Below are 25,523 nucleotides of genomic sequence, written 5' to 3'. Positions count from 1 at the left end.
TGATTCCAAGTATGTCACTGCTGCAGGAGTAATAGGCCAGATTTCCCAGACAGAAGTAGGAATGAGGTTCTTTGGGCACCACTGAAATAAGAATTTTTAGAAGCCTCCACGGAAGGATGGGATATGGAAAAAGGCTTTATTTGCATGAGGTTACATTTCTCAGTTTCCAACGTCCCATTTACCACTATACCCAGGAAGGTCTGAGGGACTGCCAAGCTCTTTCCCACATCACTCAGCCTTACTGGGTATAGTGTCTGTTTGGTATTCCCTTTCCTCTTTTCCTGTTAAACAATAACCAGGTTATTACATCAGCATCATGACTGCATACAACTATATGAACAGACGTGAGATCTGTGGTTGCGGGGGATTAGGTGGAATGGGCAGGGGAGAAGATGCTGACTACAAAAGGCCATGAGGGAACTTTCGTTTCCCCATCACCATTTATCCCCTCTATAGCCTCTCCCACCTCCACGTCACCTCCCCGCAGCAACCACCACACTGTTGTTCCATGTCCATGCGTTCTCATTCTTTTTTTATTTTTTGCTCAATCCTCCCCCAAACACCCTCCTCCCCTGCACCACCAGAGGTGTCTGCCTACTCTCTATCTATCAGTCTGTCTCTATTTTGCTTGATAGTTCAGTTTGTTCATTAGATTCTACCTATAAGTGAAATCATATGTTACTTGTCTTCTCTGACTGGCTTATTTCACTTATGAGGGAACTTTTTGCAGTGGTGGAAATAGTCTAGGTCTTGATTTTGGTGGTGGTTACACAACTGTATCTACTTGTCGAAATTATTAGAACTATGCTCCTAAAAAAGGAGTGACTTTTTGGGTAAATTATACCTCAATAAACCCGATTTGAAAAACTAGGAATGTTAGAGATGTTATAGGCAGCTAGAAAGACATGAGCAGAGCAAGGACAATAGGCCAGGTACAGAAACTCACCAGGGCAGAAAGCCCAGATGCCTAGCCAGGGGCAAAACTGGGAAAACCAGAACCTCGCCCCAGGATAACCTATCCTCCCCTAGCATATTACAGACCATGCAGTTTGGACCCCTGTGGGGAGCCGATATAGGGTTAAGCCTCGGACTGACCTGTTGGCAAAGTCACAAACAAGTCTTCTTCCAAGTCTTAAACAACCAAATCCAAGAGGTGGCCGCTGATTGACACTCGCTGTCATTTAAAAAATAAAAATGGGGGAATTTGCCGGAAGCAGGTCCACCCTTGCTGCTTGACACAGTCGCTGCAGGGAAGAAACATCTGCACAGCTTATGTTTCAAGGGAACTGGCGTATATGGCATATGTTTGCTCCCCCTCTTATCGCTATGTGTTTTAAACAGGACCACCTCCCCAAGAAAGGTTGTTTCCCCAGGTGGGGATTTTTTTCCCTGGAGTTAGGGATTAACAGGACTAAGGAAGGGAATAAATCCGTAAAGCCCCTTAACTAAGTGCCAGGCAGGTAGTTAATCACTTTAACTACAAACAATCACACTTAAAGCTACATAATCTTTACTTAGGATAATCTCCTTCAGTTACTTCCTTGTAATTTAATAGAACAATAGAGTAACCTTGGAATGGAGATAAGAAACGCCCGAACCTTTGGAATAGAATGGATAGGATTAAAATCAACTGGTATAAATACAGATGTAACAGGACAATAAAAGGAGAACCTGGCTATGATGATCAACTGAAGGCTGCCTCTGTGTCATTCCTTCTTTGCTGACTCCGTCCACACCTTTGGGAACCCCTGGACCTGCTGGGGATGGACCCCAACAGACCCTCTGACTTTTCATATCACTAGTCATGTAGTTTAGACTCCCCTCCCCCCCGCCCCCCGCCCCACCTTTTCCTCCTAAAAATAACATCTAGGCCTCAGTTGTATTTCAACTCCAGGCCCAGAAAAGCAGCAAAACCAGACCAGTGATGCTGTAACTGCCTCAGGGCCAGCCGAATTGACCAATGACCCCTTGCCTTGGCACTGGCCAATCATTGACGAATGTCCCCTTGCTTTGGCACCGGCCAATCAGTTGGAGATTAGACCCTGAAAGAGCACACCTGAAAAGCTGATGAATACTCTGTAAAGACCCTCCCCTGAGCCCTCCCAAAAGATTTCCACCTGTAAGAGGGATAAACATGCTCAGGATGAAGAACCCAGGGCATGCTCTCCCCCAGCGGAGCATCCATGCCATTCCCTTCCCCTTACTTTCCTAAGGGACTCCAGGAGACTTGCAAATGGGGAGGTGGGTGGGGGGCAGCAGGCAGCGGCAGCTCTTCCTGGGCTAACCCCCTAAACCTGTCTCTAAGGCCCTCTTTTCTCTAACTTCTCAGTGAGCCAAAGCAGCCCAGCCTAGACATTCCTGTTACTTCCTCTATGTCCTTCCTTGTTTCACTGTCCTAAGTATATTTTTCCCATGGCCAATAAATTCTTACTTGCTTTGCTGCACCTATCTCTTGATAATGCAGATAGGAACTACCCACCCTGTGTGGCTCAGTGGTTGAATATAGACCTATGTATGAATCAGGAGGTCACAGTTTGATTTGAGGTCAGAGCATATACTTGGGTTGGGGGCTGGATCCCCAGTGTGGGGTGTGTAGGAGGCAGCGATCAATGATTCTTTCTCATCATTGATGTTTCTATCTCCCTCTCCCTCTCCCTTCCTCTCTGAAATCAATACAAATATATATATTTAAAAAAAGAAGACAATCCTTGACTGGTTTGGCTCAGTGGATAGAGTGTCGGCCTGCAGACTCAAGGGTCCCAGGTTCGATTCCAGTCAGGGTCACGTACCTTGGTTGCGGGCACATATCCAGTAGGGAGTGCGCAGGAGGCAGCTGATCGATGTTTCTCTCTCATTGATGTTTCTAACTCTCTACTCCTCTCCCTTCCTCTCTGTAAAACATCAATAAAATATATTAAAAAAAAAAAAAAAGACAAGAACTGAGATCTCATCATCTCTCCGGTAATAGAAATAGAGGAGAGAGAAACATAAACACATGCAATGCGAATTTTGATCAGTCTTGTAAAAAAAAATAAAAGAAGAAGAAGAAGGTATAAGGAATATTAAGCAACAGGGGAAAACTAAAATATTAATTGATTATTCAATGACATTAGGGAATTGTGAAATTTTTGTAGCCATTAAAATGTTATTGTGTTTATATAATAGAATGTCCTTACTCATATGTCTTCCTTCTTAGCATATACATATTAAAGTATGGAGGGACAAAGTATGATGTTTGTTAAGCACTTCGAAATGATTCCATGAAAGAAAGATGTTACAGGGCAGTGAAAAGCTAGGAAAACTTTAGAGCAAGAGAAATAGGGAAACTGAGACAGGGAAGTTCGAACAAGGCCAGTGCAGGCAATTCGCAGTGGGCCTTGCACCTTCCCAGCCAAGGACACTTGAGAGCAAAAGGTTAAAAACTTCCCTAAGGAGAGAATGCAGGAAAGGAAGGCGGAAGGGGAAAGGGAAACCAGGCAGTTTCACTCTCTAAGCAGAGAAGCCGGCAGTCTCAAGGCTTGGCGAGGTAAAATTGCCAGGTGCTTCTCATGAATTCTGAGAAGGCCACAACCAAGTAAAAAGGGACCTTGAGAATTAATCTGTACAAAATTATTCCGCAGAGGAATTCTGAAACTTGTAGACAGGAGAGTATATAACACCTCAAACCCCAACCCAACTCGCTCTTCAGGTTAGCTGAGAGCCCATCTGTGCTTCAAAAGCCAGATGTATAGATTTGCTTGCTTCTTTAATAAAGGTGCATGCTTTAATAAAATTGTCTTCATCACAACACAATCGTCTGGGGTTTTCTCATTCAAACTCATTTACATGAGAAGACAAGAATAGAGGTTAGGGGCGACTCAGGGGGCTGTCTGATAACTATGATTTCTCTGAGAGGTTCCTGTAACAAGATAGAGATACAATTAAAGCAATTATGACAAAATGTTAACAATTCTTGAACCTAGATGGTAGATGTGTAGATATCTATGAACACTACTTGTGGGGAGCCCATATAGGGTTAAGCCTCAGACTGACCTGTCGGCAAAGTCACAAACAAGTCCCAGCTTAGAGGGCACAGTCCTCTTAGCATAATTAGGCTTGACCTTATAAGGCTCCTCAGATCTTATCTGGGAAGCTAATGGGCTGAGGGAAGTGCAGGAAGTGGCCAAAACAAGTGAAACTCACAAGAACTATGTAACTATGGTAACCACTACCTTGTTTACCTCTGACTATAAAATAAAGGCTCAGTTTGCCTCGGGATCTTTCTCTGTGGCCTCAGCCAGGCACAGGAAGATCCACAGAGACTAAAGAGAGCTAGAGAGCTATGAATGCTGTTTCCATGTAAATCATTCTTCGCTGACTCCATCCACACCTTTGGGGACCCCTGGACTGCTGGGGCTGGACCCTGGCAACTACTCTTTCAGCTTCTCTGTATGTTTAAATTGTTCCCTAGTAAAATGATGGGGCAAATGTAACTGACCAAAGAGAGTTTGTTCAAACAGTACTGCAGATAGCCAATTAGTCTGGCACAGGGAAGCAGTGAAAGATATTGGTGTTTATTGTGGAGCACTACTCAACCGCGAGCTGGCAGCTTGTGCTGGAAAAACTGAAACTCTCCAATAATGTTTCCAGACAAGGGGTGTCATAGAGCAAAAATAAAGAGTCATCATGGGTAAGAGGTTGGTCAGGGGCAGTAAATCATTATTTCTCTTTTTCTTCTCTCTCCCCCCCCAAAAAAATTAATAAATAAAATAGATGCAAGGGAATGGGAGGAGACTTACTGGGCTTGCTGTGAAGAAACTGAATTGAGTTCTGGGGCTACATGTTAAAATCATACCTTAAATCAGGCCCCTCAGTTTCACAAAGTGACATTAATAAAATTGCTCAAATATCTTGCAAAATAATTTGTTATTCTTCGAAAGTAAAAAATGGACATTTTAGCAAATTACTATGAGTTTTGTCATAAAAATTACACTCCAGAAATCAATTTACTCTAGAAATTATAACATAGCAATTATAACCTAAAATTTGCTAACATGAAATAAACTTATTTGTATAATTTTGAGTTTTATCTTTTTATATAAAATTTCATTTTATATATATATTTATTTGTTGATTTCAGAAAGGAAGGGAGAGGGAAAGAGATAGAAACAATAATGAGAGAGAATCTGTAATCAGCTGCCTCCTGCATGCCCCCTGCTGAGACTGGGCCTGCAACCCTGGCATGTGCCCTTGACGAAATCAAAACTGGGGCCCTTCAGTCCCCAGGCCAATGCTCTATCCACTGAGACAAACAGGCTAGGGCTCATTATATTTGCTTACTTTTTACTGCCAAATATCGCTTCATTTGTTAAGTACATTCACTTGCAGCAGCCTTCCCTTACAAAATTATCCCAGAAAGAAAGGCTCTACCAGATTAGAAAGTGCACTTGCAATATGTAGCTAGGTGGCAGCAGAGTTCACAAAAAACAATTTTGCTGTGCAATGGATCCTGAAAGTCTGCATCAAATCCTGAATGTTAAAGTATTACATAAATTGACCCACCTTAACCTTTTCTAAGTTACCTCTATGCATATCATTTGATTGTTAGTTGCAATTATATTCATATATATATATATATATATATATATTCTCTTAACAAGGAAATAAATACACTATTTTTGGGGTCTCCATTCTGTGTCTCAGTTTACTTCTAGTCAATGTAATTCTTACCTCAAAAAAAGGTTTGTGTCATTTAAACAATGCAATATACAGATCATGTGTCATAGAAATCTACACTTGAAACCTATATAATCTTATTAACCAATGTCATTGCAATAAATTTAATCTAAATAAATTAAAAATAAAAAGCCTAAATATATAAAAACAAATTTAGATTTTAAAAAGCTTAAAAATATAGTTCTGCACTGTAATGTTACCCTTGCAAATATTTACATTACTTTAATGATACTAAGCAAAAAATTAAATAACACGCATTTATATTTATTGACATAGAAATGTGTTCTAGACACATCATATAAAAAATGTAGTTCATGGCCCTGGCTGGGTAGCTTGGTTGGTTGAGTGTCACCCCATGCACTGAAAAGTCACCGGTTCAAGTCCCAATCAGGGTAATAGATTGCAGGTTGAATCCTGAGGATTGGGCACCTGTGGAAGGAAACCAACTGATGTTTCTCTCACTCCCTCTCTCCTCCCTCCCCACCCCTTCCTCTCTTTCTGGGGTCAATAAAACATATTTTTTTAAAATGTAGTTTATGAAACAGTGTGAATTTGATTAACCTGATTACATAAAGATATCTAGAAATAGAGAAAAAGTGCCCAAAGAAGTGATGGTAGCCATCCAAAGAGTGCGAATTGAAGATAATAGAGTAGTGTGTGATTTTCATTTCTTCCTTATGCCTTTCTGTTGTGTCTAAAATTTGTATAAGTAAGTTTTCCATTAATAATAAGAAAAATAAATAACTTCTTTTAATTTAAGTATGGATAAAATATTAGGTGTTTATAAATTCAAATACCTATAAAAATTTATAAACAATGAAGTGCCAAAATTGTAGCTTGCAGGCAATCAATCCCTAACAGTAAGAGATTTATGAGGTGAAGTAAATAGGGAGATAACTGCAAGCCAAGACAATTGGCAGATGTGATGTACAGTTAGTTGATGCAGAAGAATATATGTAGTAGCAAAATGGAGCTAGATTATGGAGTACCTTCAATGTTAGGGTGGCTTTTCACTTATTCCTATCGGTCCTTGGGAACTGTATTGATGAAGGGTCAGTTACATGGAAAATAATTCATGATAACTAATTTTGGTTTTAAAGGGGGGGAATCTACTAATAGGATCTACTAATTCAGCTTACAGAATTGTTGGAAGGGATGGAGAAATAGTGTATTTTGGGCTTTCAAGAATGATTCCCAAAGACACACTGCAAAACTGACTCCCCAAGAGTCAGCTGCTACATGTACAGCCAGGAAGCAAACTGAAAAATTGGGAGGCTGATGCTAATGCTGGAATTTCCAGAACCATACTGACACTGTACAGTCAGGATGCCACTGCAATTACAAAACTGCCCTGTCAAGGAAACAACCACAAAGCAGAAGCCTCTATGACCAGGAAGCCTCCTTACTATTTCTAGCTCCAGAAGCACCCCATACTTGCCAAGATGGCCTCGGCTATTAACATCCATGAAACCAGTGGTCATAGACTGGGACTTCTGATAACGTTGCCACAGAAGAAAGCAGATGCCTACAGACTATGCTTGCTTCCAGAAAAACCAAAGGCAGCCTGAGAATGAAGTCTGTCTCAGTTCTGCCTTGCCAAAGTTGAACGCATCCCAACTCCAGCTGCAAAGAAGTCTGGGAAATTTAGTTTTTAGCTTTTCAGCCGCTGCAGTAAAGAATGGCACACTAGAAGAGGTTGGAATGGATATTAAACATCAATCTATTTTATCCCCTAAGCAAGCACTAATGGATCATAAATGAAGTGAAGGGGAAGGAAAATGTAGACCTATCCTCATATATATTGAGTTTGAAGTGGTGAAAACAGAATTCATCATTGCTCTATTCACCTCCCCCCCAAACTATCTCCTTATCTGAAATTACCAGCTTCTATTAAAACTGCCATTGTTCTGTTATTTATCTCATTTAGAAATCTGTGAGTCCTGTATCTATGTGGCATCTAAGAAATATTTCTCAATAATATGTTTCCCCACACTATAAAAATAGTGTGAACATTAACTAGAAAAACTCTTTATCTTCCTAGAAGAAACTCTTTCTACTGAAATGAAAATTACAAGGTTAGCAAATGAAATCATTCTGACAGAGCAATGATATCACTTCTGTAGCAGTGATTTGTCACCTTTAATTTTCTGTCCCAAAAGACATACGTAGTAGGAGTAACCAAAGCTATTAGAGAAGAGAGTATTTTTTTAATGTTTTCATTTAAAAGGGCCCTATTATAAAAGACCTGTGTGACCTGCCTGCACACATTGCTGGTGCTCAATAAATACTTAGTGTCGAATGAAAAAATAAACCTCAAAAGCAATGAGAATACTTTAAAGCAGCGGTTCTCAACCTGTGGGTCGCGATCCCTTTGGCGGTCGAACGACCCTTTCACAGGGGTCGCCTAAGACCATCCTGCATATCAGATATTTACATTACAATTCATAACAGTAGCAACATTACAGTTATGAAGTAGCAACGAAAATAATGTTATGGTTGGGTCACAACATGAGGAACTGTATTTAAAGGGCCAGAAGGTTGAGAACCACTGCTTTAAAGTGTTTTAAGCAGGGGAATGACTTAAAGAGACTGATTTTAAATGAATCAGAGAAGAAAAAGAGTAATAAGTAGACTGCTTAGACGCCTACCGTAACTCCAGACAAGAAGTCATTTAGCCCACCCCCTCATATCATAGGCTGGGAAGCTGTGATCCCAGAGCAGTTAAGTGGTTTGTTTAAGGTCTCAGAGCTGGTTAGTGGCAAAATTGGCTTTTCTCCCTACTCCCAGACACTTTTCCTATGACATTACCTAACCTACAATTCATTATTCAACACCTAAAACTTGAGATATCTGTAAGAGGATTTCCATTGTAATGGCACACTGGTACAATGATACTGAAAATTGTGGACAGGTGTAACTGGTTAATAATGTTCCAGCAGGACTTCTGCATTGTGTAAATTTGGGGGGTGTTTTTGTTGTTCTCTATTTTTTGTTTTTGCTGTGCGTATTGTTTTTTTGGAGACAGTATTTGAACTTTGATATATTATGAATTAATTTGACTTGCAAATCAGCAAACCAAAGCAACGTACAAAAGTTCATGAACTGGCTTTTTAAAAAATTTTGTGGCCGAAACCGGTTTGGCTCAGTGGATAGAGCGTCAGACTGCGGACTGAAGGGTCCCAGGTTCGATTCCGGTCAAGGGCATGTACCTGGGTTGCAGGCACATCCCCAGTGGGAGATGTGCAGGAGACAGCTGATTGATGTTTCTCTCTCATCGATGTTTCTAACTCTCTATCTCTCTCCCTTCCTCTCTGTAAAAACTCAATAAAATATATTTAAAAAAAAATTTTGTGTATGTTTTTAAAGATAAGAAAAAATGTAAAAAATAATAAAGATAAGAAAAATATAATTACATCATTATTTCTCAAAATATTCCTACTTTTACATTTCAAAAAAATCTTTATTTTTGCAAGTATTTCTGATGTCCTCTTTCTCCCCACTGACCCCTTCTAGCCTGCACCCACCCCAACCCCAGGCCTTTACCACACTATTGTCTGTGCCCATTGGTTATGCATATATGCATACAAGTTCTTTGGTTAATATATTCCCTCCCACCCACCCCCACCTTCCCTCTGAGATTGGACAGTCTGTTTCATGTTTCTATGTCTCGGGATCTATTTTGTTCATCAGCTTATTTTGTCCTGTAGATTCTACATATGAGTGAGATCATGCATGTGATACTTGTCCTTCTCTGACTGGCTTATTTCGTTTAGTATAATACTTTCCAGGTCCCTCCATGCTGTCTCAAAGGGTAAGAGATCCTTCTTTTTTACTGCTGCATAATATGTAAAAGGTGTATTTAGATCATTATTTCTCAAAATATTTCTATTTTTACACTTTTTAAAAGACATTTTTGTTTTTCTCCCATGCCAATCTCTGGACATAAAGCCAGTGACTACTTTTCTCACTTTCTGACCACTAATGATTCCCAGCATCCTACCTCCCTGCGTCTCCTTATTTCTCAGTTCTCAGCCCTCCTTTCACTGCCTTCCTGTGTTACATCAGCTACCAGCTGCCAACAGGCAGATTTGGTCACTTATTAACTTGGGAGGTTTTCTTTGGTTATTTGACTCATTTTTAAAATTACATTGAAACTAAAAAATAGTGTGAATTTATCTCCAAAAAATTAAGTTGGGCTTAGATTTTATCATTTGAAAGTTTGGGTCATAGGGAGCAGGTCTCAAATTTAAAGGTAAGGCGATAATTCTGAAGTTTTGATTTCCTATTTCTGTTTCAAATTATTTTCATTTTGATAACACACTTGAACACTCTTCTCTAATTTACTAATAATCTGTCTGTATTGTTGTACCTCACTTTGTAGACAACTTGGTATCCCACATCTACTGCTGCCCCAACTGGTGGAGGAAACCATGTGCTCTCTCCATTAGAAAAGAAGGATCAGCCCTAAGCCGGTTTGGTTCAGTGGATAGAGCATCGGCTCCGGGACTGAGGGTCCTGTGTTCATTTCTGGTCAAGGGCATGTACCTTGGTTGCAGGTTCCCTGGCCCTGGTCAGGGTGCGTGCACTCTTTCACATTGATATTTCTCTCTGTCTCTCCCTCTCCCTTCCACTTTCTCTAAAAATCAATGGAAAAATATCCTGGAGTGAGGATTAACAACAACAAAAAGGAGGGGTCAGTTGGAAGGTGCCTGGCTTGGTTTGATTTCTGAGAATAGGCTGGTTCAGATGTAGGGAATGCTCAGGCCCAGGCTACTAAATCAAGAGTTTTCCTGAAATATTGAGGGTGAAATATCAAATGGTGTAACTTCTCAGGACCCTGCAAAACAAACCAGAATTCCTCCTATGTTTCTTTCTTCTGCTATTCCTTTTATAGTATTGAGCTAACTCCAGTCTCTCAATGACCATTCCCCACATGGAACTATTAGTTGCATGTTGGTCCCAGTGAAGCTCTATAAACCTTACTAGATAACAGTAAGGACCTCATCTATGCATCATAGCATCAGTGATACACAGCTCAGAAAGCATAAAATAACAAAACAAAAGTTTGAAAATTTAAAGCTTTCTCTGCCAAACATTTTGCCAAATATCCACTGGTGACCCAAGAATTTAAAATACTGACCAAAAAGAAGTGGAAAGTTCCATGTTCCCATAACTGTGTTTTATGCTTAGTGGACCATCAAAATGGGTATGGGATAAAGAGCTCCATTTTTCTTAAAATTTAAACAAAGTTTGATCCTGAAATACAACAGAAGTAGTCCAAATAAAGTTATCCTATGAATTAATTTTTAGTGAAGTGGAGTTAATTCAAGTCATGCCTTCTAGGGATAAAAATGGACAACAATGAAAACAAAAAGTAAACAAATGTGACCTGGATGTCTCCTCTAAAGCCCAGAATCTCCAAATGGGTTCCTTTCATCTTCTGGTGATGTTAATCTTCTGTTTATTTTGTTATTGTAATTCTAAGTACATGTAGTTTATTCAGAGGTTGCTTTCTCAAAGCTGGTCTATGCCTGTTTTATCTTACCTCATAAAAAGCGAAGGAAAGTGTGTGTGTGTGTGTGTGTGTGTGTGTGTGTGTGTGTGTCCTGTTGGTGGTTTAAAATCGAGTTGGGACTTCCTCTTTGAACAGTTGCCTTTTCCTCTCACTCAAGGTAGATCTCATTTTGTTTGAAACTGGATACAGTTGTAACCAAACCACACACCCACGAGAGGGTATGATGGCTAAGAAGCCCCCGAAACCAGCCCCTCGAAGGATCTTCCAAGAGAGGTTAAAGATTACTGCTCTACCTTTATACTTTGAAGGTTTTTTATTAGTCAAGCGCTCAGAATACCAGGTAAGTCCACAGATGATAATGTTAAACTAGCAGCTTCTGTCTTAATATAACGTGTATTTCATGGTGTTGTGATGTGACAAGGACCTCCTTGTTTCTGTTGCGATTAAACCCTCTTCCTGGAGCTCAGAAATATTATCCCATTCTTGCATAATTTAAATACAATGTATGGCTTAACCATATGTGTATATATGTATGCATTATACAGGGGTGGGCAAATGCAGGTTTACAGTTGTTCATATGGAAAAATACACAAGAATAAGCTCTGAGTTTTACGTACTCACAGCTGTAAAATTGCTTTTGCCTACCTCTGTATATGGTAATATAAAGTTCTAATATTAAGTTACTAAGATAAAAAAGTTCAATAAGCTAAAAGTTCAAAGAGTTAACTTACACATCACAGAAGATTTTGGCTTAATAGATGAAATGTTTCCTGTATTTTCTCTGCAATTTACTACGATGCTTCCATGATGACTTGTATCATTAAGATAAAATATTATGATTGAAATTAAACCTTCTGCTCCTATTCTCAGTTGTTTGAAGCTTATAAATAAGGATCAAATTATTTTTTAAAGTGGTAAACTTTTGTAAAAAAATGTGAAAATGATAAAAGTAATACTGTTTAACATTATGTATAAAATACATTTTAAAAATACTGTTCAAGATTGTGGGTTTAAAAAATAAAAAAAGTTAAGAAAGAATAATGAAGGATAATACATAGGGTGTTTTGTGGGTGGTATATACTTCACATGACATAAATACACTTTGTAAGAAAATTCACAAAGCATCCCATTTTTTAAAAATATATTTTATTGATTTTTTACAGAGAGGAAGGGAGAAGGACAGAGAGTTAGAAACATCGATGAGAGAGAAACACCGATCAGCTGCCTCCTGCACACCCCTCACTGGGGATGTGCCCGCAACCAAGGCACATGCCCCTGACTGGAATCAAACCCGAGACCCTCTAGTCCGCAGGCAGACTCTCCATCCACTGAGCCAAACTGGCCAGGGCAAAGCATCCCATTTAAAAAATATATATATTTGAATTGATTTCAGTGAGGAAGGGAGAAGGAGAGAGAGAGATAGAAACATCAGTGATGAAAGAGAATCATAGATCAGCTGCCTCCTGCACCTGCACATCCTCCTCTGGGGATCGAGCCCACAACCTGGGCATGTGTCCTGACTGGGAATCGAATCATGATCTCCTGGTTCATAGATTGATGCTTAACCATCGAGCCATGCTGGCTGGGTAAGCATCCCATATTTTTAAATGTAATAATGAAAACTTACAGTTAAAATCAGTGCTTTTAGAATAGTAATCGTAGATAATTTGAAATTAATGAGAAAAATAAATACAAAGTGCCTGTTACTAAAAAAAAAAAAAAAATCACTAACAGCTCAAATTTTATGAAATCTTAATATTAATTGAAACTAGAAAATTTTAAATGTTTTGAAAATGCCATAAGAAATATTTAATATATTAATATTTTTTTCCTGTGGATTTATTATTACTTGGGGGAAATTGTGTATATGAAAATATCTATAATGGCACATATTTCTTTTATACATAATAAGACCATTTATTATTTGAGAGTAAAGACATCGTAATTTGTATTCTGTTATGGGTGTTAAATATGCATTTTTAATATTTGTCAGTTACATTGTAATATTTTTTGCTTGATCTTACATGCTTTAAAAGTGAATTCAGTCTTATCACCATCCACCATCGGTTAGCCACATTGTTACACTTCGCGAGGAAAGAGAAGTTGAGAAAAAGGAATTTCTAATTTGTAATTTAAATTTTGTCATTCATTGGTTGTTTTCCAAGTATTTAAAATAACTGTTTTTGATATCAGATTCCTTTTCATGTTTAAAGAAGGCATTCCGTTGGTATGGTTAAGAGGAAGAACAAGGATTTTAGAGTGTCAGTAAAACATGACTTTACCTGATGGTTTTGCTACTCACAGCTTATGATCTTACACAACTTACTCAATCTCCTTGGGACTCAATTTCATCAACTGTAAAATGGAGAGAATCCGACTTGCCTCCCAAGGTACAATGCCAGGGATACAGTAGGTGCTCAGTCTATTTATTCGTTCAAGCAACACCTATCGAGTACCTCCTATGCAATAAGCATCACACTCAGTTCTGTAGAATATGAATAAAACACAAAGACCCTACTTTTACAAGGCTAAGTCTAGCCCTAGCTGGTTTGGGTCAGCTGTTACAGCATCTGCCCTCGGGTTCAGTTGCGGTCAAGGGCACATAGAGCGGCTTGATCCCTGCCCCTCGCCCCTCCCCCCTCAACACCCCAGCCACGGAGGCAATTAATCGATATTTCTCTCTGTGTCTCCCCCTCCTTTCCACTCTGTCTAAATATATATATATATATATATATATATATATATATATATATATATATATATATATATGGAAAAAATATCCTCCTGTGAGGATTAACAACAACAACACAAAAAGGATAAGTTTAATAAGGAGCGATGACTCGATTACCCAATTACATAGCAAAGTATCTTTCACTTGTATGTCAGGGAGAACAGAGCAAGAGGGTGACAAAAATTTCTACTGATAGGGTGGTTTCAAGGATTAAAGGGATAGCATGTAAAACATCTGGCTCACCCCAAAGGCTAGATTCATTCTCTTCCCATTTCACTATTTATCATAGTCTTACTAACATGATAAAATCAATTTTGAGTCTACAAGTAATATGGCTCAAAGGAGAGCTGTATTGATAGAGTGTTTGAAAATGGAAGCTGTGAGGAAAAGCTCAGGAAAATAGTGGGATTTCTTCGCATATGGCCATAGAATGCCAGGGAACCTTTGAAAGGAGGTGAGCCAATGCTATATAGAAGGTCATCTTTGGAGCCAATGTGCTGAAGAGTTGGGAGGCTCTGCAGGATGTTAAGTGAAATCTCCGTTGAAGGAAATCAGAACATTAGAGCTAGAGAATGTAAAACTGAGAAGTAACCTGCTTTATAAGGAGATTACATGTTAAGAGGTGTGTCTTAGCGCCATTAAAAGTACAGAATCTTCATAGAAAAAATAATGTGGAAAATTTTACTTTAACCACAGCACTAGAATTTTGGATTAATCAGGAAGATTTATTTGATAATAAGAGCTTTGAATGCCACAGTGGGACATCAACAGCAACACAATTCTTATCCATGGGGAAAATGTCATTTTTCTGGAACTGTTTGAAAATAAGAGCGCATTTGGAGAGCATCTCAGTTTCTTCAATCTGTGATATGCTAACATTAGAAACACTATGTGTAATATGTCTTCTTATGAGCCTGAACATAAGAATGTGGTCATCTTAATAATATCAAAATAACATTTCTCTAACCAGTACTCTAGTTGCCAGTAATTTCTTTAGAAAGATTTCAGGGCTATCTCAGGTGTGCTTTTTAAATTTTTTTAATTTTAAAAAATGCATATTTTTATTGATTTCAGAGATGAAAGGAGAGGGAGAGAGAGAGACACACACATCAATGATGAGAGAGAATCATTGATTGGCTGCCTAATGCATGCCCCACACTGGGGATTAAGCCCACAACTGGGACAAGTGCTCTGACCGGTATGGAACCATGACCTTCTAGTACATAGATTGATGCTCAACCACTGAGCCACGCCGGCCAGGCCAATTTTTAAAATAACACACTGTTTTCAAGATTTTTAAGCACAGATCTCTACTATAAGACTACCAATCTATTTAGAAATTATACACTTGTACTTGTGTACTAATACCAATACTACAAGCAAATTATTAGAGATATGCAAAAAAGGAATTAAGAAAGATGAAATATAATTAGATATTCTAAAAGTTTCTTCCTCCTTGCACACCTCTGGGGCTTATGTGTCCTATTTTGGAGACCACTATACAACATCCTTCCTTAAGCAAAGGCATTTTGCTTGCTCATAAGAAAAAGGATAGTTTTTTATTGGGGACATGGGATAGAGAGAAACTTAACTGGATTTTGCATTGTAACCCATTTTTACTAGTTACATTAATGAGAAAGAGCACTGGGAAGCCAGAAGATATAAATATCAGCCCAACTATGGAACTTGGGCAAAACTCTTAAATCTTTTAATCTGTTCCTCTTGTAAAACTGAATGGGTTGCTGTGATGATCAAATGGGCTAAATAATAATGGGTATATTTTCTTAAGGTTGACAGATGGCAGATACCACACTGCTGGATATATATATATATATATATATATATATATATATATATATATATCTTGATTTCAGAGGGGAAGGGTGAGGGAGAGAGAGATAGAAACATCAGTGATGAAAGAGAATCATTGGTAGGCTGCCTCCTGCACTGCCCCACTGGGGATCGAGTCTGCAACCTGGGCATGTGCCCTGACCAGGAATCAAACCGTGACCTCCTGATTCATAGGTCGACGCTTAACCACTGAACCATGCCGGCTGGGCTCATGCTGGGCTCTTATCGTCCTGTCACTCTGATCCTTATAGTAACTCTTCTGGATAGAAATTATTTTATCCCCTTCACAGATGAATGAGTTGTGGCTCACAGATGCTATGGTCAAGGTTCCTCATCTAATAAGGAGCCTCTTTGGATTTTATTGCCAAGCACTTGACATCATCCTACTACCTCTCAAACTAAAGTTCTAATTCCATTTGATTGTGGGCTTCCAAAGGTTGGGGATGTCTAATCACTAGATTCTTTATCACTCAGAGCTCAATGGGAAGCTCGGTAATTTCAAACATTTGTTTAATTGCGTGTAAATGAGATAGAGACCTTAAACCAGTGGTTCTCAACCTTCCTAATGCTGCAACCCTTTAATACAGTTCCTTATGTTGTGGTGATCCCCAACCATAAAATTATTTTCATTGCTACTTCATAACTGTAATTTTGCTACTGTTATGAATCATAATGTAAATATCTGATATGCAGGATGTATTTTCATTGTTACAAATTGAACATAATTAAAGCATAGTGATTAACCATAAAAACAATATGTAATTATGTATGTGTTTTCTGATGGTCTTAGGCGACCCCTGTGAAAGGGCCATTCGACCCCCAAAGGGGTCGCGACCCACAGGTTGAGAACCGCTGCCTTAAACTCTATATAATGATTTTGAAGCAAGCAATACATTCAGTAGTCCCATTTCAGTCCCTTTTCTTACTTCAGTGACTCAACATAAATGATTGCTAAAGCATAAGAATCTTAGTGCTAATTGTATTTCATTCAAAAATGAGTTCTTCAAACTTAATTTGTAAAATGTTTACATAGATATAAATATATATCTACATGTTGATTATCGAGAGTGATATTATTATTATTATTATTGTTAATCCTCGCCCAAGGATATTTTTCCTATTGAGTTTTAGAGAGAATGGAAAGAAAGGGGGGAGAAAGAGAGAAACATAAATGCAAGAGAGACAGATCAATTGGTTGCCTCCCGCACACGCCATGACCCAGGGCCAGGGATTGAGCCTGCAGTCCAGGTATGTGCCCTTGATCAGAATCAAACCCTTGACCCTTCAGTCCATGGGCTGATGCTCTAACAACTGAGCAACTGAACAGGGCAAGAGAGTGATATTTAGACAAGACTCAGATTATAGTGCTGGTATTCATGAGAACTTACCAGAAACTAAATCAAGACATGGCCCATAGGTCTCTGCATATTGAATATAAGTTTGATCTGATCTCTTAGGTTTGTGGCTGTGGTTGGAGTTCACAGGACCTATTGTTATTTGTGACCTTATTTTTCCTCCAGGCTGCCTTTACTCTCAACTCAGTGCCTTTGTTTGTGCTTCTTCTCTCGTTTAATAAATCCTCCTTAATTCTTCCCATAAATTTATATGTTCAATTTACCAGTAAAACCCCCATTTTTCCCTGGTTAATTCTATCCAATTCATATCATTCTGTCATGACTAAACAACTCTGTAATTTTTCTCAGGAGCACAAATGCATGTCTGCATGTACATAGAGAAGGACATCAATAAACCTTGACTGGCTATTAGTCTCTGTAGTTTTTCTGTCCAGTGGTGGGTTAATACGAATGAAGCTAATTAAAACGGTGAACATAGTGGCAGACTTTGACTTCAGGGTTTCTCTTGTTTTCTTTCCCTCCAAGAATCAGAGAGTCTCAAATTTGGACTTGATCTTAGATGATATACGTCAGTAAAGCTATAAGCCCATCATTAATTTCTCTAACCAATATACCTACATTCTGATCTCCTCCCCACTCCCCTTCACCCCTATCCTTGTTACAGTGTAGCTTTGACCTGCTGCCTGCATTGAGAAGCTTACAACTAAAGCAGGATGTGAAAGCCTTAAAAAGAGAGATATGATTTTTTAAAAAAAACTCCTAAGATATATTTGAATTGTTTTATTTTTTAATCTCAAGTCAGATCTGAGAAAGTTCAAGAGAATTTTTAAATAAAGTGATTAGATACTCTCATGGTTCTTACAGAACATCTGTTTTGATCTTAGACACAGTATATATTAGTAAATTTCTCAAGCCATATTTCTCAATGCAGTTTTCTACTTCTTGCAGCAATATGAAAGGGTGCAAAGTATCTGTTAATAATGTGAGTGAAGAGGCAATGTTTTTTTTTTAATGTCAAATGTATTTTGTATTGGTTTTAGGTATAGAGCTTAGTGTTAGACAATCATATAATTTATATAGTGTTTCACCTGGCACCATACATAGTTATAACAATATTATTGACTATACTAGAGGCCTGTTGCATGAAATTTATGCAGGGGTGGGGTGTCCCCCAGCTCAGCCTGCACCCTCTCCAATCTGGGACCCCCTCGGACATCCCTCTCATAATCCGGGACTGCTGGCTCCCAACCACTCACCTGCCTGCCTGCCTGATTGCCCCTAACCACTTCTGCCTGCAGCCTGAATACCCCCTAACCATTCCCCTGCCAGCCTGATCGATGCCTAACTGCTCCCCTGCCGGCCCAATTGCCCCAAACTGCCCTCTCCTGCAGTCCTGTTCCCCTCCAACTGCCCTCCCCTGCAGGCCTGGTCACCCCCAACTGCCCTCCCCTGCAGGCCTGATCACCCACAACTGTCCTCCCCTTCCAGCCATCTTGTGACCACACGAGGGTGGCCATCTTGTGCAAGGATGTGATGGTCAATTTGCATATTACCTCTTTATTATATAGGATTCCCTATGATTTATTTACATCTCCGTGACTATTTTTTAACTACCAATTTGTACTTCTTAATCCATTCACCAACCACCAGATTGTTCTCCATGTCTGAGTCTATTTCAATGCTGCATTTTTAAATTTATTTTGTTCTTTAGAACCCACATATAAGTGAAATCATATAATATTTGTCTTTCTCTGTCTGACTTATTTCACTGAGCATAATACTTTCTAGGTCCTTCCATTCTTTTGCAAATGGTAAGATTTCATTCTTTTTTATGGCCAACTAATATTCCATTGTATATATGTACCACAGCTTTTTTATCCACTCATCTATTGATGGGCACATGGCTTACTTCCATATCTTGGCTATTGTAAATAACACTGAAATGAACATAGGGTGCATATATATTCTTTCAAATTCATGTTTTGAGTTTCTTTAGATAAGTCACCAGAAGTAGAATAGCTGGGTCATAATGCAGATCCATTTTTAAATTTCTGAGGAAACGCCATACTGTTTTCTACAGTGGCTACACCAATCTAGCAATTTTTTTTTTCTCTTTTTAGCAGCCAACATTTATGGATCCCAGGTCCTATGTGCTTTACATACCTTATTTCATTCAATCCTCAACAAGTCCTTGAGATGATAGGAGGCTGGTTTCCCTACCTCTATTCTTGGCCCCTTAACAGTGAACCATTACACAAAAAATCCTCCCCAAAACAGTGAACCATTACACAAAAAATTACCCGCACCTCCCATACCCTGTTCATTTTTATACCTGTTTGTTGGGACTTTCTGTTTCCCAGCTTGAAACCATTAAAATATTAAGACACAGGGGTCACACAAATGAACATCAACCACTACCTTTTTTTCCCTTTGCCAAAATAAGATTTTATTTTGAAAGTCATTTGAAAGACACTAAGACTCAATGGATATTGATTCCAAATTCATGTTCCGTCCAACCTCCCATCAATGGTCTCTGTCATAAGCCATTTTCATTTTTTTTTTTTTTAGAGTAGAGCTTTATTCCCAGGAAATAGTGTATTTGTTGGAGATGGGTATTTTTTTTTTTTTAATCAAGGTTGTTCTAATATGTTCAACAAAGTGAGGGGGCTCAGCCCGAGGTGGCATGGAAAGGTTCTCTAGTATTTGCTTATCATCTTGCTGCGACCAGAAATCCACATGTGGAAATGGCACCCAGGAATCCGGTCCTATACAAAGTTGTTCTGTCTTTGCATCGTAAATTCTAACCATTGGTCCTCCTGTTAAAGCTCGCGCAGCACGCTCGCAGCTCCTCCTCCGGCCGCGATCTTGGCAGGAGGCTCTGTAGATCTCCGCAGTTCTAACGTTGACAGCAGTGCCGTAAGTGATTGGAAAGTGGTTTTCGTTTTCTTCGCGGCCATTTAATTCTGTCACACATAATGTCACTAAGTGAATGTCCTCGTCTAGTCTGTCAAATTCACTAAGAAGTTGATGAGGAAGACTTTGTGACAACTGCCTATTGCCACTGAAGCCGCCCACGGGGTGCACCTCCAACCTTCCACATTGAGCGTGGTCGGAAAAGGATTTTATGGAGCTCATGGTCAAGGAGACCTCAGCTTCGGTGTCAGTGTCCAGCAGGTAGCCCCATTACCTCCAGAAGCCGGTGGGCTCGGACGAGGTCCCCAGCGGACTGCGGCGGCCCCACTCACCAGCCCTCAATCAGCAGCGGCATCGTGGAAACGGTGGCCCGGCAGTCCAAGGAGGCGACCGCCTCCCCCGCCCTAGTTACTTTTATCATTAATAAAATCTATCTATCTATATGTGGTTTAGATTTAAGGCCAAAACTCTGCTAACACCTTACCCTAGATTTAGGTAGCCTTGGGCGACCTTGAATCACTGACTCGGTGTAAGAGGCACAAGCCTGCTCCTCTTGGAGACCCTTTGCCACGTGGCAGAGAACAGAGCAGAACACCCACTCTCTCTGGTAGGCTGCGCTGAGAGGACAGGAAGGGGCCTAAGGTGAGCATCCTGCCTCCCACACTCACCATTTACGCAGTCCTACTCTGGCAGCTCTGTGGAGGATAGATGGGGGGACATAAGAGAGACAAGGTGAAAGGCAATTGTGATGCCAATAGCACTGCATCCTATATGAAAGGAGGAAAAGATTTCTGATGGGGCCGAAACGAGGTGGGTTTTCTTGCCTTATTAAACTGCTTGACTCTGAGATGCGTCGAGCATATATTGGGCCCCTGGATCTCAGACAAGAGGCAGCATCTCTTTGCCCAGGTTTATAACTGCTCATTTGGAGACCATCTATTGGCTGCTCCTTCAATCCTATGCCCTTTGGAACTGTCCTTTCCTATGGTAACTTGTTCTTGGCCAGGAGGCATCAGCAGGTTCATTACATTACACGATGGCGAGCTCTCAATGGGGAGGTAGGATGGAGTGGAAAGAACACAGGGATCAGACAAAGAAACCTTGCTCCAGGGTCCACCTCTGCCCCTGAGGTAGGTTGTTGCAGGAATACTACCAATTTGTTCAAGCCTTACTGTACACACTCCCTTTTGAAATGGGACTTTTCTGCTCCTTCTATAAAGAAGTTGAGCCTAGTTTTCTACGGCTTTAATCTGGCCTCGGTCATGCTTTGGTAAACATGACAAAGGCAGAGGATTAGAAAGTCCTTGCACATTGGGTTTTGCTCTCTCTTGCTCCTGGGAATCCCTCTGCCGGAACGTGAACAAGTCCAGGCTAGCTAAAGAATGAAGCCAGGTGGAGGGAGCCTCCAGTTCTCTCAGAGGGGTATTTCCCAACACCAGCAGCCATTTCTGTGATTCTCTGAACACCAGCTGGCTGCTGAACCATTCAGTTCAATTGTGAAACTAGCTACCTACCCCGATTTAGTGCAGATTCACAGCTTAATTAAGGACTCAGTTCCACAAGGCTGCCCTCCCGAGCCTCAGTCACCAGTTGCAAGTTCCTGGCCTCCCACACTTCTGACTGACTGGCTATATGTCAGGGGTTACCGTGACCCCCTCCTAAGACTTGACAGTTTACTAGAATGGCTCATGAAACTCAGGAAGATGCTTTCCTTACATTTACTGGTAAAGAACACAAATGAACAGCTGGATGAAGCGGTAGGTAGGGCAAAGTCTGGAAGGGTCCCAAGCACAAGTGAGTGCTTCCGTCCCTGTGAAGTTGGGGTGCACCACTCACTCAGCATGTGGATGTGTTCACTAATTAGGAAGCTCAGCAAATGTGATTGTTCAAGAGTTTTTATAAAGCTTAATCTCTAGGCCCACCCCACTCCCACTCCTTCTTGGAGGTCGGTGAGTGGGGCTGAAAGTCCCAACCCTCTAATCATTTTTTCTTTTGGGGACCAGACCCATCCTGAAGCTCTCCATGGATCCCCTCTCAAATCACCTCATTATTATAAACTCAGGTATGATATTAAGGGGCTCATTATGAGTAACAAAAACACTTCTATCACTCCGGTTTTAGGATCTTTATGCCAGGAACTGGGGCACAAATACCAAATATATTTCTGACTATACCACTTCCACTCATTCTTTCTGCATTCCCAGCTTAGACTCCAGGCAAGTAGTGAGGCCACCCTAGACAATTTGGTCACAGAGAAGTATCATCATTTAAAGAATCATTAGCCAGACACAGAATGGTAAAAAATGGAAAGCATTTGCTGTTATAGTCCACCAAGTTTGAAGGTAAGCTTGTTACATAACAAAAGCTGACTAATATAGCACCTTATCAGCTATGAAGACAACAGAATAAAATAGTTCTACTAAGAATGTGAGAAAGATTGTTGTTGTAATTCAGAATGAATATAACCTTGAGCTTCCTGAAAGCCAAGGCAAACAAAAACAATGGGTTATGGAGTTCCCGTTATTTGAGAAAATAAGTATATAAATTCTGAAGAGGTGACATTTTGATGGTCAAAAAAGGAATAAATTATACTTTAGTATTAAAGAGATACAAAACACCATAATATATAAAAGTGTTTTCACATTTATAAACAAATAAAAAAATTTCTTCATGTGACTTTCTTACCTTAATTCTCAGTATAAGTTCAGATAATCCAATATGTCATAGAAATTCAGCTTATTAAACCCTAAAGGAAGGAATGATCAACATGTCCATGCAACTGACTGGAATGTTTTAAAACATACTTTTGGAAAGAGCTGTGTATGAGGATAAGTCCTTAGATGTGGAAGGATTTTATTTCTTAAACTCCCTTGCCATTCTTTTGTAATACAAACAATCTTCATAGAATATAAATTCTCCTTATTTAAATAAACTTGCACTTGGGTGAAGTGAGAGTCTGAATGGGTTATTTACATTTTTTTAATTTAAAAAGTTGTGAATGTATTAATAATAAAATGTGAATGTGTGGGGAAGCATGGGGCTTGGTTGGAAAGTGTGTAAGGAAGATTTTGCCAAAGGTGGAAGCCCCTGCCTTGACTTTTCCAAACAAGTCTGAGCCTCTGAGTGTTTTGCTGGAATCTCTGTTTAGTCTTTTAGACCCGACCTTGTAGAATCATGTGCTTTCTCAAGGACACTTATCCTGCTGATTTTATCTTGAGGTTAATTTTAGTTCAAGCTGTTGTTGCAATAAAAGCTCAAAGGAGGCAGGCAATTGGGGCTGTTTTGGTACCTCCTGCCAAGAAGCCCCTTAGCCTTCTCTTTCACAGAAACATGTGTCAGAGTAATCCATTCATCTGTCGCTCAGGGTCTGCTGGTATTAATAATAAAATGTTCACCACAGGAATGAAATTTAAACTTCAAAGTTCAGCTTTGATGGTGCTATTTTCATCATTACCAATTGCTCACATTTCCTTGATCTATGTGTTACTTATTGAAATCAAACTATGAGTCATGTGCTATGCTATGTGCTGTACATGTATTAATTTATACAATCCTTTCCACAGTCCTAGAAGGGAGATATTAAATGCTTATGCTTGTTCTGTGTTCTATCCTGGCCTCTTAAATGGCCCCTCTTACAGGTGCAAGCTTCCACTGAAACTGCATTAAAATAGAATGTCTCAAATCAATGAGAAAAGTTTTGGCAAATGCTGTATTTAAACACAGATCAAACTACATCTTTACCTCACATCTTTTTATTTTTTATTCTCACCCAAGTATATGTTCATTGATTTTAGAGAGAGAGGGAGAGAGAAACATCAATGTGAGAGAAACATTGATTGGTTGCCTACCAGCAGCTTCCTGACCAGGGATTGAACTTGTAACCTTTTTAGTATTTGGGACCATGCTCTAACCAACTGAGCCACCTGGCCAGGGCCTTACCTCACATCTTATACTAAAATAAATTTTTGAAAAATTTAATCAAAAATTAAATGTAAAATTAAGCCATAAAAATTAGGTGATTTATCTCAGGATAAAGAAGATTCATATCTCACAGCAATTAAGCAAGTTACAAAGTAAAATATCAATAGGAAAGTAGCTGAATATTACACTGATGCTTACAATTTCTTTCCCACAGGAATATAAACAATATTGGACAGAGTTGAGAGGAACTACCCTTTTCTTTTATAATGACAAAAAAAGCACAATAGTAAGTAGTTAAACATGTTCAGCTGATTCATTTTTTTCCACCAATATACACTTGTCATGTAGTTTATTATTCATTTGGGATTTTCTGTCTTTTAAGGGTAAAAATGTTGTAGTAAAATCAATTCAAATAAGAATATTTCTATCTGCGAGGGCTATTAATTATAAAACCCATGGTAATAAATTTCTGGGCAACTCGGAACAAGGTATTAACTCATATTTTAAACTTTGCATTCTTTTCTTTCTGATCCCGAGTAGAATACTTGGTTGAAAAGTGGAAATTTTAGCTATTCATCTGGACACAGTTGCTTAATACCAAGTGATAACCTTAATTTCCCGCCTTGTTGTCATGTGCAGTTATAATCTGAAAGAAAATAGATGATCCCTAAAGCTTAACAACATACAATATGTCACTATTTTTTTCTGGAAAGACAAAAGCATACCTCACTAAACAGGACTTCTAAGAGCTCAAGCATGAGAAAAACAATGAAGAGATTATGACATTTATTTATTTATATTAATTTCAAATAATTGATTTGTATTTTAATTTTTCCACACACAAAAATTGAAAGGTGACTGTATTTCATTCCCCACAAACACACAAATAAAATGCATTTTAGTAGCAAATGGTTGCCTACCTTGAAATGCTATGCTTATAATAGATTTTATGACGCTGTAACTTGTTTAAATAAAAACATTTTGGACCATGGATGTGGTTGCCTTAAAATGTCATTATTACATATCCAGATCTTGTGAAAGAAACAGAAAATGAGTCTCTATTCCACCTGCAGGCATTTCAGCACCATTAGTGGTAGACTAACCAGAAGTTATTAAAAAAGAAAATAGTTATCTTTCACCAGAGTTCTGGATAGATAAGATTTATATAAAGGTGTTTCCAAAACTGTAATACATTTTAACAAAACTAATTTCTCTGTTTTGCCTTCCAACTTCTCACTGATGTCAGTGAAATTATGAAGGCCCTGTACTAGCCCTTGTATAACACACATTTTGAGTGAGAAAGTTAATAGTTATTCTTCACTGTAAGAGACAGTACAGCTTAGTGATAAGAGCGTGGTCTTCAGGTAGTTTTACCTGGGTTTTTATCCTGTTCCTGCCCTGTTCACTCTGCCAACTTGGTCTCTTGGGCTACTTAACTAACCTCTCTGTGTCTCAGAGTATCAGACAGGGAACTGGTAGGAAACAGTTGATCTCTCAAATTGGGCAATTTGAAGAGAGTTGA

The 25,523-nt window shown here is 39.2% G+C and overlaps 1 protein-coding gene and 1 pseudogene across 2 annotated transcripts in view; one reads left to right on the top strand and one right to left on the bottom strand.

Moving 5' to 3' along the window:
* Positions 1–11,450: 11,450 nt before the first annotated feature.
* The window catches only part of STAP1 (signal transducing adaptor family member 1), a gene marked incomplete at both ends in the record, with an annotated part of 35,741 nt that continues 21,668 nt past the window's right edge, over positions 11,451–25,523 (top strand). Inside the window, 2 exons of the mRNA XM_081083695.1 lie at positions 11,451–11,570; positions 24,216–24,287. Of these exons, the coding sequence (XP_080939821.1) occupies positions 11,451–11,570; positions 24,216–24,287 (192 nt within the window). The remainder of the gene's footprint in view (positions 11,571–24,215; positions 24,288–25,523) is intronic.
* Positions 19,505–20,302, bottom strand: LOC308513580 (protein N-terminal asparagine amidohydrolase-like; annotated as a pseudogene). Its single transcript has one exon. The product of its transcript is annotated as a protein N-terminal asparagine amidohydrolase-like (transcript).

This window comes from Myotis nattereri (assembly GCF_964212035.1).
Source record: "Myotis nattereri genome assembly, chromosome: 1".
NCBI lineage: Eukaryota > Metazoa > Chordata > Mammalia > Chiroptera > Vespertilionidae > Myotis > Myotis nattereri.
Note: the sequence above shows the minus strand (reverse complement) of the source record. Positions and strands in the feature narration are given on the sequence as shown.